The sequence below is a fragment of the Peromyscus eremicus genome, chromosome 9 (genome assembly GCF_949786415.1).
Source record: "Peromyscus eremicus chromosome 9, PerEre_H2_v1, whole genome shotgun sequence".
In the NCBI taxonomy this organism is placed as follows: Eukaryota; Metazoa; Chordata; class Mammalia; order Rodentia; family Cricetidae; genus Peromyscus; species Peromyscus eremicus.
The window spans coordinates 42,861,294-42,875,901 of NC_081425.1; the positions used below are offsets into that span (position 1 = coordinate 42,861,294).

Consider the following 14,608-nt stretch of genomic DNA (forward strand, 5'->3'; position numbering starts at 1 on the left):
TTAAATTAAAAAAAAATTTTATGTGTATAAAGTGTGAGTACAGGTGTGCACATCCAGGACACCCTTGTGATGGTCAAAGGACAACTTTGGGGAGTTGGGTCTCTTTTTACCATGAGTTCTAGGAATTGAACTCAGGTCATTAAGCTCATGAGGCAAATTCTATCCCACTGAGCTATCTTGAGTAACTTCAGTGGATGTTTTGTTGTACTTATTTTTTAGTTATTTATTTTGTTTTGATGAACTCTCAGTATGTAGTCCTGGCTGTCCTGGAACTTACTATGTAGATCAAATTGACCTTGAATTTACAGAGACTCTGCTTCCTGAGTGCCAAGAATAAAGGCCTGCTCCACCACACACAGCTAGTTTGTTGTGCTTTTGATTATTTAAACTTGGTGCAGAAAGTATGCTTACTCCAGAACAGTAAAACTTATTTAAAACCTGTGTCTTGAGGGCTGGCAAGATGGCTCAGTAGGTAATGGTGATTGCTACCAAGCCTGAGTTAGATTCCTGGGATTCACATGATAGAAGAAACGGAGACTTTTGCAGGCTTCCCTGTTCCTCCATGTGTGCTGTGATGTTCTGGCTGGGGAAGGGTGTACCAGTGTGTGTGCACACACACACAAACACACACACACTAAATATGAAAAAAAACCCAAAAAACTGTTAGCTAAAGTGTTTGCAAACCGTCAGTAGATGGCAGTGTAGGTTAATGAAAACAAAAATAATGGCCACATACTTAAAACAATTTGAATACTAAATTTCTAAGCCTGAAAGAAGTTTTCAGTTGCAAATATTCTAAGAAAGATTAATAGGATGGTTATGCTACATTAAAAGATGTCTGCTACCTTTAATTTTGTTTTATCCATGTTCTTGAACTCTTGTATATGTGTTAACTAGAGGGTTTGTAAGCAGAGATTGTAGAGAACCAGTTTCTGATTCTGTCTGGATTGTCTAAAACTGGGGGTCTTGGATCCCACCTTCAGAACTGTTCCTTTGAAAAACAATTACATTAATCTCCAGATCATGAGTTTGTTTGCTTACTTGCTTGTCTGTCTATCTATCTATCTATCTATCTATCTATCTATCTATCTATCTATCTATCATCTATCTAATTTATCTGAGATAGGGTCTCCCTAAATAGCCCTGGCTAGTCTAGAACTCACTATATTAACAAGGCTGACCTGAAACATAGAGTTCTACCTGCTTCTGCTTTTTCAGTGCTGAGATTAAAGGCATGTGCCGCTTCACCCAGCCTCATGAGTTTACTTAATCTTCAATGTTTTTTTCTGATAAATTAATGGTGAAAATTGAGGACTGGCCTTTATTTATTTTGTTGATAGAAAATACACATAATTATGGAGTGCAGTGTGCCTATTCTGTACATGTATACAGTATCTAGTGACCAGATAGGGTAACTAACATCTCTGGCTTCCTAAATAAATCTGTGTTAGCAAATTTGGAACTCCTGTCTTGTAATTTTAGAAAAATATAAATTGTTAGGAACTGTTATTACCCCATTTCACTGTAGAGCAGAGCCTCTTAAACTTTTCCACATGTGATGCTTTTTGCCTGAGAAGTTTATTTTTGTTTTTGTTTTTTTTTTTCCTTTGAGACAGGATTTCTCTGTGTAGTTTTGGTGCCTGTTCTGGATCTTGCTCTGTAGACGAGGCTGGCCTTGAACTCACCTGAGAAGTTTTTATTAACCCCTTGGTCTATAAGTATATGAAATAAGTATGTAGATCAAACATTTACTGATAATAAACCATGATGAAATTTATTTTAAAACACTTCTTTGGTCCACTTATAGTTATATCACTTATTAAAGATAAGGGTGTATTTGCATACTAATGGTGGATGTGCTTATCCGTTTTTATCCAAAGGATTAAATCTTGGCTACACATTTGGTTCTGCAAGACATAGAGCACATTTAGTTCCTTTAAACTAAACTTGATTTTTATGCTTGTGATGTGTGTGAGTCTGCAGAAGCATTTGGAGGTTGGAGGATAACGTCAGTGTTTGTCCTTGCCAGAATTCTACCTTGTTTGAGTGTCTTGTCTTTGCTGTTGACTGCATATACCATGCTAGCTGGCCAATGAGATTCTGGGGTGCTTCTGTCTGTCTCCCATCTCCTTATAGGACCACTGAGATTACAGGCACATGCAATTCTGCCCAGCTTTTATGTGAGTTCTAGAGGTTAAAACTTGGGTTCTTGGCTTGAAGAGATGGCTCAGAGGTTAAAAGCACTGGTTGCTCTTTGAGAGGTCCCGAGTTCAATTCCCAGCAACCAGATGGTGGCTCATAACCATCGATAATGAGATCTGATGCCCTCTTCTGGCGTGTGGGCATACACACAGGCAGAATACTGTATGCATAATAAAATAAATCTTTAAAAAAAACCCAAAAACCTTGAGTTCTCATGCTTGAATGGCAAGGGGTTTACCCACTGAGTGATCAGTGGTAGAGCTAAATCCCCAACCCAACACAAAGGTTTTTGTTTTTTTTGTTTTGTTTTGGTTTTTTGTTTTGTTTTGTTTTTTTTTGAGACAGGGTTTCTCTGTGTAGCTTTGGTGCCTGTCCTGAATCTCACTCTGTAGACCAGGCTGACCTCGAACTCACAAAGATCTGCCTGGCTCTGCCTCCCAAGTGCTGGGATTAAAGGTGTACGCCACCACCGCCCAGCTGATACTTTGGTTTTATATTTGCCAATACTTAGAATATTGCTTCATATAAATATATGGGGCAAAACGACAGAAGCATATTTATGACTTTTCAGAAATTGTTAGAAATTCTATCCTAATCCCAAGCCAGAATACATTGAATTAAAATCCCCCCCCCCCCCCCAGCTGAGAACCGAACCCAGGGCCTTGTGCTTGCTAGGCAAGTGCTCTACCACTGAGCTAAATCCCCAACCCCTGAATTATTTCTTCAAGATTATTTATTTACTGTTTTTTTTTTTCTGCTTTCAAGACAGGGTCCCTCTATGTAGCCCTAGTTGTCCTGGAACTTATTTTGTAGACTAGGCTGGCCTCGAACTCACAGAAATCTGCCTACCTCTGCTTCCTAGGTGCTGGGATTAAAGGTGTATGCCACCACCGCCTGGATAAGATTATTTATTTATTTTTATGTATACGGATATTTTGCCTGAATGTATTACCTGTGAACCATGAGCTGCCTGACACTGATACTAGGAACTCAACTCCGGTCTTTTGGAAGAGCAGCCAGTGCTCTTAACTCCTGAGCCATCTCTCCCACCTCCACTGAATGATTATTTTAATGAAACCCATGTCTGTAACTTACACAGAAATTTTTTAAAAATTCTAATAGAATCCAAAGACAGTAATTTGATACTTAGAGTCTGAAGAATGATGGTAGGAAAAATATTAAATGGCTTTTTGCAACTAAACCATAGTGTTGCTTAAGAGCAGAAAACTGTGTGTGTAGGAATGCTATAATTCATTGTGTGCTTGTCTTGAATCTAAGCCACGGTGTGTTAGGTACCGTTTGTTGCCATGAGTAGTGTAGTGACAAGTGCAGTACAAAGTGTGCTTGTTACATGCCACCAGAGACACGTGGTAGTCACTGTGTGTCTCATTTTGAACTATTCTTGGTCACTGCACATTCAGCAACCTTTACATATTACCAGACATTTGGAGTCTTCCCTGTTTGTGACCCCTGAGCCTGCAGCACACAGTTTAAGACGCGCTAGAGCAGTACAGTATACTCTTCTTGTCTGTTTTGGTAACTGCTACACTTTCCTGTTTGTTTTTGTACCTGTTACATCAACCTTCTATCCTCCTCACCCTTCTGGGCCTCCAGTGACAATAATTGTAGGCTCATGAAGTCAGCTTTTTAGATTCCACATCAGAGAAACCCATCTTTTGTTTTCTAAAATGTGGACTCACTATGTATATGTAGCCCATGCGGGTCTCAAACTTACCACCCTCCTGAGTGCCTACATTAGGTTTGTGCACCTCATCCTTAGCATCAAAGTCTCTTTTTAAATTGCGGTTCAGTAGGACATGTGCCACTTGCTTGTAATCCCAGCAGTTGGAAGGTTGGCTTGACTTTGAGGCCAGCATGGCCAGCTCCAGGCCAGCCAGCCCTCTATACCTAGACTCTGTTTTAAAAACAAACCAATCAGTTATTTAAACTACTGTTTTAAACTAAATTAAACATTGTTTGTCTTTAGAGAACCATTTTAGCCACTTTCTACTAATAGCACGTTTTCATTGAGTATGTTTGACTGTTTTTTGTTTGTTTTTATTTCATTTTATTTTATTTATGTGTCTGGGTGTTTTACTTGCATGCATGTATTTGTACTATGTGTGTGTAGTACTCTCAGAGGCCAGAAAAAGGGAACCAGATTCCCTGGAATTAGTCACAGACAGTTGTGAACCACAAAGTGGGTGCTGGGAATTGAACTGCTGAAAGGGTAGCCAGTGGTCTTAACCACTGAGCCATCTTTCCAACCCTAACTATGTTTTAGTGACATCATTGTGTGTGAATCTTGTTCACATCCCCCTTTTTTGTTACACATTTTCTACTCTTAGTTCCTCCTCGTCTCCCCATTGCCCTTCCCCATCTCTCCTGTTAAAGATGTATTGTTTTCAGTTGTGTATCTGGGCATGGCTATGTGCATGTGAGTGCAGATGCCCTGGCTGCCAGAAGCATCCGATCCCTTGGTGCTGGAGTTAAAGACAGTTGTGACATGGGTGCTGGGAACCAAACTTGGGTCCTCAGGAAGAGTAGCAAGTGCTCTTAATCACTGAGCCATCTGTCTAGCCCCTGCCGGTCATTGTTTAAGTCGCTAATGAATCGTGCTGTGGTATGCAGCAACATATCAAAAATGTGTAAATTGTGTAAGCCTGAGAAGTGTTTTACTTTGGTACTGGGCAGCGTATGGTTCATGACTTCATGGATGCTAACTCTGACATTGTATGGTACACATTAATTTGGATTCAAAATGAAGACAATTAAATTATACTGGCTTTTTTTTTTTCTCTAAGATTTATTTATTTATTATGTATACAGAAGAAGGCACCAGATCTCATTACAGATGGTTTTTGAGCCACCATGTGGGTGCTGGGAATTGAACTCAGGACCTCTGGAAGAGCAGTCGGTGCTCTTAACCTCTAAGCCATCTCTCCAGCCCCCTGGCTTTTTTTTATTAAGTGGAATGCATGTAGAGGTTTCTTTCACAGCCATGTCTACCAAAATCTGCACTGGCAGGAAATGTGTAAATAGTACATTTTGATTAGTTCATAAAAGAGGCTTGGGGAAAGAAAATAAATTAATTGTTCTGAAAATCAGAGTCTTTTAAAAGTTCCAGTTTTCATAAAATAGTAACAGTAAATGGTGTTTAAGAACTTGTTTTAGCAGTATTTAGATGAGGGAATTAGGAAGGAAGACCTCCAGTTGTATTAAGCACAGATTCTCCTTTCTGTCCTTTACCAGGGTTGTTGACAATAGAAAGCAAGATATAGTCATTGAACATTTTTGTTTGTGTATGTAGTGTTTGTACGTGTTCCTGTGGGTTTGTGCACCTATGCACGCAGGGGTATATGCATGTGTGTACGTGAGTAGGTGAAGGTCAGAGGTTAATATCAGGTGTTTTCCTCAGTTATTCTCCGTTTTATGTTTTGAGATAAGGACTCTAGCTGAACCTGGAGCTACTTGATTTGGCTAGGCTGCTAGCCAGTGTGTGAGTTCAGGGATCCTCCTATCTCCACCCCATCAGCCCATCACAGATACAAGCTGTGCTGCTAGTGCCAGCTTTCATGTGAGTGCTGGGTTTGAACTCGGGTCTTCAGGTTTGTGTGACAAGCACTTGACTGACTGAACTGTCATTTTTTTTTTTAAAGATTTATTTATTTATTATATATACAGTGTTCTGCCTACATTCATGCTTGCAGGTCAGAAGAGGGCACCAGATCTCATTATGGATGGTTGTGAGCCACCATGTAGGTGCTGGGAATTGAACTCAGGACCTCTGGAAGAAGAGCCAGCGCTCTTAACCGCTGAGCCATCTCTCCAGCCCTTGAACTGTCATTTTTAATATGTATCTTTAAAACTTTGAATCATTTCACTTAACTTTTTTGTAAGGAGTGATATTTTTAAAAATCTAAATATTTATATTGTAGTTTATAGTTTTACAGAACAAAACAGGGAAGCAAAAGACAATTTAACTGTTGATGAATTATATAAATATGGTAATTTGTCCTTCAGAATTGTCAGGATTCTGGGATTGGGGATCTAGCTCCCTCGTAGAGTGCTTTGAAGACCCTGGGCTCACTATGAAGGCCCAAGGTGGGTTTGAGCCTCATCTTTGGTGCTGGGGGAAGAGAATACCAAAACAGACTGAAAATCACAGTTTTCTGGAGAGGAGAAGTCATTGAGTCCTAAAACCATTAACAAATACAGCAGTACATTTGTTTTTCCTCAGTCCTCTAAAATGCTCAGATTGGGAGTGGGAGAAATAGTATTTTGATACCTACAGTTTAGCTAATCTGTGATTTTGAAATGTGTTGTAGGGCTAGAGAGATGGTTTAGTGGTTGAGAGCACTTGCTGTTCTTTCTAAGGATCTGAGTTTGGTTCCCAGCATACATGTCAGAGAGGTAAAAAACCACGTCTAATTCCAGGTTCGGGCGTTGGGCACCCTCTTTTGGCCTTCACAAGCACCTGCACACAAATTGCATATAAACAGACGGACACATACATCAATAAAAATAAAAAATAAATTGTTGTTCCAATCAGATTAGTCCACAAATACAAATACCTTCAGTGAAGCATTTTTAAATTAAAAAATATGTTTCTTTAACAGGTTTCAATAATCCAGGAACTTGTTACTAATTATGAAGCTTCTCTTAAAATGAATGGCTTTTTTAGCCCTTATGGTAAGTTTAAACTAGACTAAATTGGAATTTTATTGCTAATTTAAATCTAATTTTAATCACAGAAACTAGTTTACATTTATTATGTGTGTGCTACATAAATGGCTGCTTATTGGTTTTTGAATTAGTAAATGAAATGAGAGTGTTTTCAGTATTATTTAATTTAAAATTTCCATAATCTTTTTGACTTAAGAGTTAGCCTTATTTAACAAGGAAAACAGATTTGAAAGGTTGAATGGCTTGCCCAAGATTGAGTATTTAAATTAGAACCTTTTTTCCTGAATCCCTAAATTTTCTATTTTTTCATTCTTGAATTAATTAATTTTTTATTTTTTTTTTTTTTTTTGGTTTTTCGAGACAGGGTTTCTCTGTGTAGCTTTGCACCTTTCCTGGAACTCACCCTGTAGCCCAGGCTGGCCTCGAACTCACAGAGATCCGCCTGGCTCTGTCTCCCAAGTGCTGGGATTAAAGGTGTGAGCCACCACCGCCCAGCTCATTCTTGAATTAATTTTTAATTATGTCTGTTTGGCCCTTTAATTCTCTGTGGGGACATGTGTAAACGAAGACAATTTAGAAAATTCTATAGGATGTTTCGGGTATGGAGACAATCTCTTTAGGTTCTATATGTGTCTTTTCTGTGTCACTGCTCTTGGAGTTTGGAGTTTTTTGTTTTTTATGTTTTGGGAAAAAATTATGTGTATGAATGTTTTGCCTGCATGTGTGTCTGTGCACTACTTGCATGTGTGGTTCCCCATGGACCAGAGGAGGAGGGCATTAGATTCCTGGGAACTGGAGTTACAGACAATTGTTAGCTGCCATGTGATGCTAGGACTTGAACCCAGGTCCTCTGGAAGAGCAGCAAGTGCTCTAAACTTCTGAGCTCTCTCTCCAGACTCCAGTCCACCCTGTTAGAGTATTTTAAAGCAAATTCCAAATATTTTACATGTAAAAACCTTAGTATGCATCTTTAAGATGCACAAAATCAACTTCATATCTAAATACCTGTCCACATATTTCTCAACCACTGTCCAAAATATTTGTTTAATTGGTTTATTTTAATCTAAATCTAGTTAACGCCCATGCTTTACATTTGAAGGGTTTTGTGGTCTTTTAATATAGAGTGATCTCTCTTCCTTTAAGAAATGCCTTTTGTTGAAAGCTCACTTGTTTTGTGGACTTTCCCTACTTTAGACCTGACTGACTGCATTCTCTTGGGATCACGTGTGTTTGTCACCGTCATTCCTGTTTCACGTGACATTCTTAGTGAGACTAATAGAGTTGAGAGTTGTTTGAATACCTCCCAGGTGGTGCTTTGTGCTTGAGGTGCTCTGGTTATCTCTCTGATGCTGTCATTGACAGGGTTTCTTAGCAGGTTGATGTGCCTAATAAAAAGTTCCTCCTGTAGTATTTCCTAGATTCCTTATTTCATCCTTGTTCCCCATCTATTAGCTGGGCAGAGTAGGTTATAGGTTGAATCCAGGGCCTCATGCGTACTAGACAAGTGTTATGCCACTGACTTATAACTCTAGTTCTGAAATTATTTTAAAGAACCTTCCTTCATATGCTTTGGCCTCTTGAATTAGATAGCGTATGTAAAAGATAAATGTTTGATTCTTTGCTCTTACTTGGATTATCCTAGTTACTTTTCTATTGCCATGACAAAAACACTATGACCAAGGAACGTATAAAACATAATAAAAATCAACAAACATTTAATATGGGTTCATGTTCCAGAGGGTTAGAATCCATGATCATCATGACAGAGGGCATGGCAGCAGGCAGACAGGCAGCAGGCAGACAGGCATGATACTGGAGCAGTAGCTGAAAGTTTATGCCTAGGTCCACAAGCCCTAGGCAGAGAGGGCTAACTGGGAATGGCATGGGCTCTGAAGCCTTAAAGCCAGATTCCAGTGTCACACCGCCTCTAATAAGGCCACACCTAATTCTTTTCCAGTAGTTTCATCAACTGGGGACCAAGCATTCAAATATATGAGTCTGTAAGGGGCCATTCTTTTTTTTTTTTTTTTTTTTTTTTTTTTGGTTTTTTGAGACAGGGTTTCTCTGTGTAGCTTTGCGCCTTTCCTGGGACTCACTTGGTAGCCCAGGCTGGCCTCGAACTCACAGAGATCCGCCTGGCTCTGCCTCCCGAGTGCTGGGATTAAAGGCGTGCGCCACCACCGCCCGGCAAGGGGCCATTCTTATTCAGACCACCCCAGCTTTCTAATTTATGCTTTAGTGTGTTTGCATTATTGTCTTCTTGTTTATTTAGTTGGCTACATATACTAGGAGATCTCCTGTTGATATAATACAGGTAATTCACTCTGCCTCACTGTAGATATGTCTGACATTCTGTAGTCCATTTTGATAGCTTCTTTAGTACAGGATTGGAAGCAGAATAGAATTCAGATAATGTGTGTATATGGCTGCTTTTGTTAGCTGACTTTGGGCTGTGCACCCTAATCTTAGATTTGTGGTGTATCAGGGATATTGTTGTCTCATCAGGGTATATTCTTTGAGTCATATCCTTCTTTGCTTTGATGATGCTCTGGCTGTATTAAAGTGTATAATATGCTAATTGAGACAGTTACACACTCCTACATTAACCCTTGTGAACTTGGAACTCAATTTCTCTGCTTCTGTTGTCATATTTGATAGAAGTATATATTTTGCACATGTGGGCAATGCATAATGTGGCAGTTTTTGCTTCTCCTGAAGATTTGCAGTGATAGGTAATCTCTTCTCCAAGTTGTCTTTGATTATTTTTCTGGTTCACTGCACATTGCTTTCATCTTCAGAACCCATAGAGTTAGACAGATTGTTCTTCTCTAACACTGTTTATTTGGAGGTAGTTTGGGATTAGAAGCCTGTTGAACTAAGATTTTATTTCTCGGAGTGGCTGTTAGCTTTTGAACTTGATGCCATAGAGTCATGCCTCTTTTTGTTAGATTGGTCATTTTTGCTGAGCTTTTGCTCTTAATAATAATCGTTGATTTCATTCTGAATTAAGCAGATAAAGCATGTAGGTTTGCTTTACTTAGGATTCTTCTTATAACAATGTCATATTTGTTTGATTGCAGAGAATGGGGAAAAGGAACCTCCAACAACTCTACTCTGGGTCCAGTATTTCCTGGCACAGCACTTTGATAAACTTGGACAGTATTTGCTGGCTTTGGAGTATATTAATGCTGTGATTGCTAGTACTCCAACTCTAATAGAATTATTCTACATAAAAGCAAAAATATACAAGGTAAAATCTTAATCTTGATTTTTGAGTGGTTTGAATTGAATCATTTTTTAAAAGACTTGAAGTAGAGTAACTCCTAAGATTCTCTGATAATCTTTTCTATATTCTAATAATCCTAAGGAATTCTTTATTGTGTAACAATGTTAGTTATTTGGTTCAGTTCTTAGTAAGTGGAATCATAGTTGTCTAGTTTTCTAGGTAAACTGACAAGATCATGTCAAATTTCTAACCTGTTTTTATTTATATTTCTTTTCCATTTCTATGGCACGCATTTTCTCTTGCTCATAAACGATTTCCCTAATACTTCTTCTCCTACAGCATATAGGTAATCTCAAAGAAGCTGCAAAGTGGATGGATGAAGCACAGTCTTTGGACACAGCTGATAGATTCATCAATTCCAAATGTGCAAAATACATGCTTCGAGCAAATTTGATAAAAGAAGCAGAGGAAATGTGCTCCAAGTTCACAAGGGTAGGCAATAGCATGTATAAGTATGTAATTGTCTGAATTAGTAAAATTGAAGTTCTATGATGGTTTGTTAAGTTTGCCGTTGAAATTCATAAGAATTCCTTTAAAAAAAAAATCCCATTTAGTCCATGTTCCAAATATGGTTTCTTACTGTGGTGTTGCACGTGCGTGGGGGTGTGCACACCTGCCATATGAATGCAAGCACCCAGGTAGTCCAGAAAAGGGTGTTAGGTCTTTTGGAGCTAGAGTTAAAGGTGGTTGTGAGCTACTCAGTGTGTTTGCTAGCCTCTGAACTCTAATCCTTTGGAAGAGCTAGCTACAAGTGCTTTTATCCAAACTTCAGTTTGTGCTGAGTGTGGTAATGTACACCTCTAATCACAGCATGGAGGAGGCAGAAGCAAGCCGATCTCTGTGAGTTCAAGGCCAGACTGGTCTACATAGCGAGATCCAGCTAGTCAAGGTTACATAATGAGACCTTGTCTTAAAATAAATAAACAAAAAATTTACTTTGTATCCCAAATTTGTTTCCTTTATAATTTATGATTTCTCTTTAATTCTCTATTAAATCCTCTTACTTCAGAATTGCTCAGAGTTCTTTCTGTGTATTTTCTGTGACATTTCAGAATTTAAGTTATCTAAAATTGTTTGGCTAAATACTTGTCCTATATTTTCTTCCTTTTTCATCTTTTCTGTAATAGTGTCCTAATAAGACATGATACTTGGTTTTGATTAAAATTACAGGTTCATAGAACAGAATAGAAAGCCTACAAATTGATTCAAATATATTTGGAAACTTGGTATATGACCAGAAGTACTTTTAAAATTAAAGATAAAATTGCTGAGGCAGGCACTTAACGTTGAAAAATTCAATGGCATCCCTACCTTACATTGCACACACACCAGTTCAGAGGACCAAAGAACTAAATATAGACAGCAAATCAGATATTTGAAGGAATACAGCAGGAGTCTGTAGGTTCCAGAAACGCTTCATGCTTAGAGGGGAACATTTCTTCAATTCTAAAGGAGCAAAGAGGTATATTTAAAATGTGTGTGTGTGTGTGTGTGTGTGTGTGTGTGTGTGTGTGTGTGTGTGTGTGTAATTTTTAGGTGGTTTTGTTTTGTTTTTGTTTTTTCTTGAGGCAGAGTTTCTCTGTGCAGCCCTGGCTGTCCTGGAACTCGCTCTGTAAACCAGACTGGCCTCGAACTCATAGAGATCTATCTACCTGCCTCTGCCTCCCAAGTGCTGGGATTAAAGGTGTGCACTACCACCGCCTGGCCTTTTTAGGTTTTCTACCTCTTGATATTTCTGTGTTATTGATACACTGTTTTCCTAACTTTCTCTACATCTGTCTTTAGTACTTTGAACATCTTTTTTTGTTTGTTTTAATTATTTATTTTTATTTCATGTGCATTATTGTTTTGCTTGCATGTATATCTGTGTGAGGGTTTTAGAATCGCTGGAACTGGAGTTACAGACAGTTGTGAGCTACCATGTGGGTGCTGGGAATTGAACCCAGGTCCTCTGGAAGAGCAGCCAGTCTGGAAGAGCAGCCAGTGCTCTTAACTGCTGAGCCATCTCTCCAGCCCTCTTTTTTGATTATATATTTAGCTCTTTAAGACAGTAACCAAGGCTGGCCCTAAACTTATTTTGTAGGGAGACCACTCTTGAACTTCTGATCCTCCTGTCTACTTTCTGAGTGTCAGAACTACAGGTTTGTCCCACCATGCCCAGTTTTCTGTGATACTGTGCATTGAACCCAGGGCTTCATTCATAGTAGGCAAACACTCTGCCAAATGAGCTACAGCATACTCAGCTCTATTAATTAAAAATTTTTATTGACATATAGCAGGAGTACATATTAGTGGGATTCAGTGTGTTATTTACATGAACATGTATAATATGAACTGACCAAATTCAGTCACCCTAGAAGTGTTTAAGATGAAGTGTAAATAACAGTGATATATTTGACTATATTAATTTAAGTATATGTGTAGCAAAATAGTCATAATGAAATGAGAGAGAATTAGAGAATGTAGCCACCCTGTGATGATGACAGAAATTTTGTCAAGAACATGGGGGCTAGAGAGAGGACTAGTAGTATTGTTTATGTTCACATAGGACATACTCAGGTTTCTGATGTTTTACAGAAAGTCATTGAAGCTTAGAAGAGGATACCTGGACCGTCTTTGGTCACACTGACCAGTACCGTGGTTCAGCATCCTTTCAACTACATCACAGCTGCCAAGATTAGAAGAGACTACAGCAGAGAGTCATACAAATCCTTGGGTTTCTAGGTTAAAAAATGCTATCTGGGAGGTAAAGGTAGGGTTAGAAGTACCGTTGGAAATGAGTCTGTAAGATGTCAGTTAAGTTTTAGTCCAGTGATTTAAACATAGACAACTAGCATGTCACTTCAAGAGCCCAGGAGAATAAAGTGAATGAGTGAAATGCTTACGTTTACAGCTTGGAATTATAGAGGGCTGCTGGGCGGCGGTGGCACATACCTTTAATCCCAGTACTCGAGAGGCAGAGGCAGGAGGATCTCTGTGAGTTTGAGGCCAGCCTGGTCTACAGACTGAGTTCCAGGACAGAGAAACTCGGTCTGGAAAAACCAAAAAAAAAAAAAAAAAAGAAGAATTATAGAGGGTTACAAATCTTTGTTTAATAGTTCTTTATGGTGAAAATTTTGAGATAAAGTAACATATTTTTTGTGAAGACACAGTCATCAGAAAATGGAAAATATACATAACTATAAAGGAGAAATAAGATAAGTCTTTTTTTTTTTAAATCTGGAGATAATTTTTAGACTTTTCTTTTTGAGATAGACTCTTTCTGTGTAAGCTCACACTAGCCTTTTACACTTGACATCTTCTTGCCTTCACCTCCTGAGCTTGGGAATTTTTAGACTTAATAAATTCCAAGAATTGAACTGATAGTAGAAAGTGGTCTTAAAAATGATCAAACATGCCGGGCGGTGGTGGCGCACGCCTTTGATCCCAGCACTCGGGAGGCAGGACCAGGTGGATCTCTGTGAGTTCGAGGCCAGCCTGGACTACCAAGTGAGTTCCAGGAAAGGCGCAAAGCTACACAGAGAAACCCTGTCTGGAAAAACCACCAAAAAAAAAAAAAAATGATCAAACACTGAAAATATTTTTATAAATATGCTTTCCCATCTTTTCTGAAATCACACAAATTTGTTTAAAATAAGTCTGTTTCAATGGATGACAAAAATCCGGTGCCTTTCATTGGAGCTAATATCTTAGACATTCCTCTTATCTTTAAGGGTGAACTAACAAATACTTGTAACAAATCCAGGGATCTCTTTCTTTTCTTTTCTTTTCTTTTCTTTTCTTTTCTTTTCTTTTCTTTTCTTTTCTTTTCTTTTCTTTCCTTTCCTTTCCTTTCCTTTCTTTCTTAAAGGCAAGGTCTAGCTATGTACTTCAGGCTGGTTTTGAACTCAAAATTCTCCTGCCTCAGTCTCCCAGGTGCTGGGATTATAGGCATGCACCACTGTGTTCAGTGTTACTTGGTTTTAATATCATGTGACACAGAGAGCCAGTGAAGTAAAAGACTTGTTAGGAAACAGCAGATGCTCTTAAGCTCAGATGGGTGAACACAGAAAGTGACATTGTATAGCCTAACCTGCTGGAGGGAGATTGAGAAACCGAAAACGTTATGAGAAGTACCATAACAGTACTGGATCTTTGTAACAGTGACCTTGAGTCAGCAAGGACATGTTAACTAGCAGAAAGAAAAAGAAAGTGGAAAGAAGATAGGCAATATTCATAGGACTGTTGTGTATTTTGGTTGGTTGGTTGGTTGGTTGGTTGGTGTTTTTGAGATAGGGTTTCTCTGTGTAGCTTTGGAGCCTGTCCTGGATCTCACTCAGGCTGGCCTCGAACTCACAGAGATCCGCCTGGCTCTGCCTCCCGAGTGCTGGGATTAAAGGCGTGCGCCACCACTGCCCGGCAGGACTGTTGTTTTAAGTAGTTAAAAATAAGAGC

At 38.9% G+C, this 14,608-nt stretch overlaps 1 protein-coding gene across 4 annotated transcripts in view; it reads left to right on the plus strand.

Annotated features, from left to right (window-relative positions):
* The window catches only part of Naa16 (N-alpha-acetyltransferase 16, NatA auxiliary subunit), a 64,538-nt gene that overhangs the window by 32,346 nt on the left and 17,584 nt on the right, over positions 1-14,608 (plus strand). For 3 of the 4 annotated variants that reach the window (XR_009381191.1, XM_059273289.1, XM_059273288.1), the window contains 3 exons: positions 6,822-6,894; positions 9,969-10,138; positions 10,454-10,606. Coding sequence is in view for 2 of the 4 variants with exons in the window: in XM_059273289.1 (XP_059129272.1) it covers positions 6,822-6,894; positions 9,969-10,138; positions 10,454-10,606 (396 nt within the window). In the remaining 2 variants the exon portion in view is untranslated. Of the gene's footprint in view, positions 1-6,821; positions 6,895-9,968; positions 10,139-10,453; positions 10,607-14,608 lie in introns of those variants that run through there. The other variant, XR_009381192.1, reaches the window with a different exon arrangement.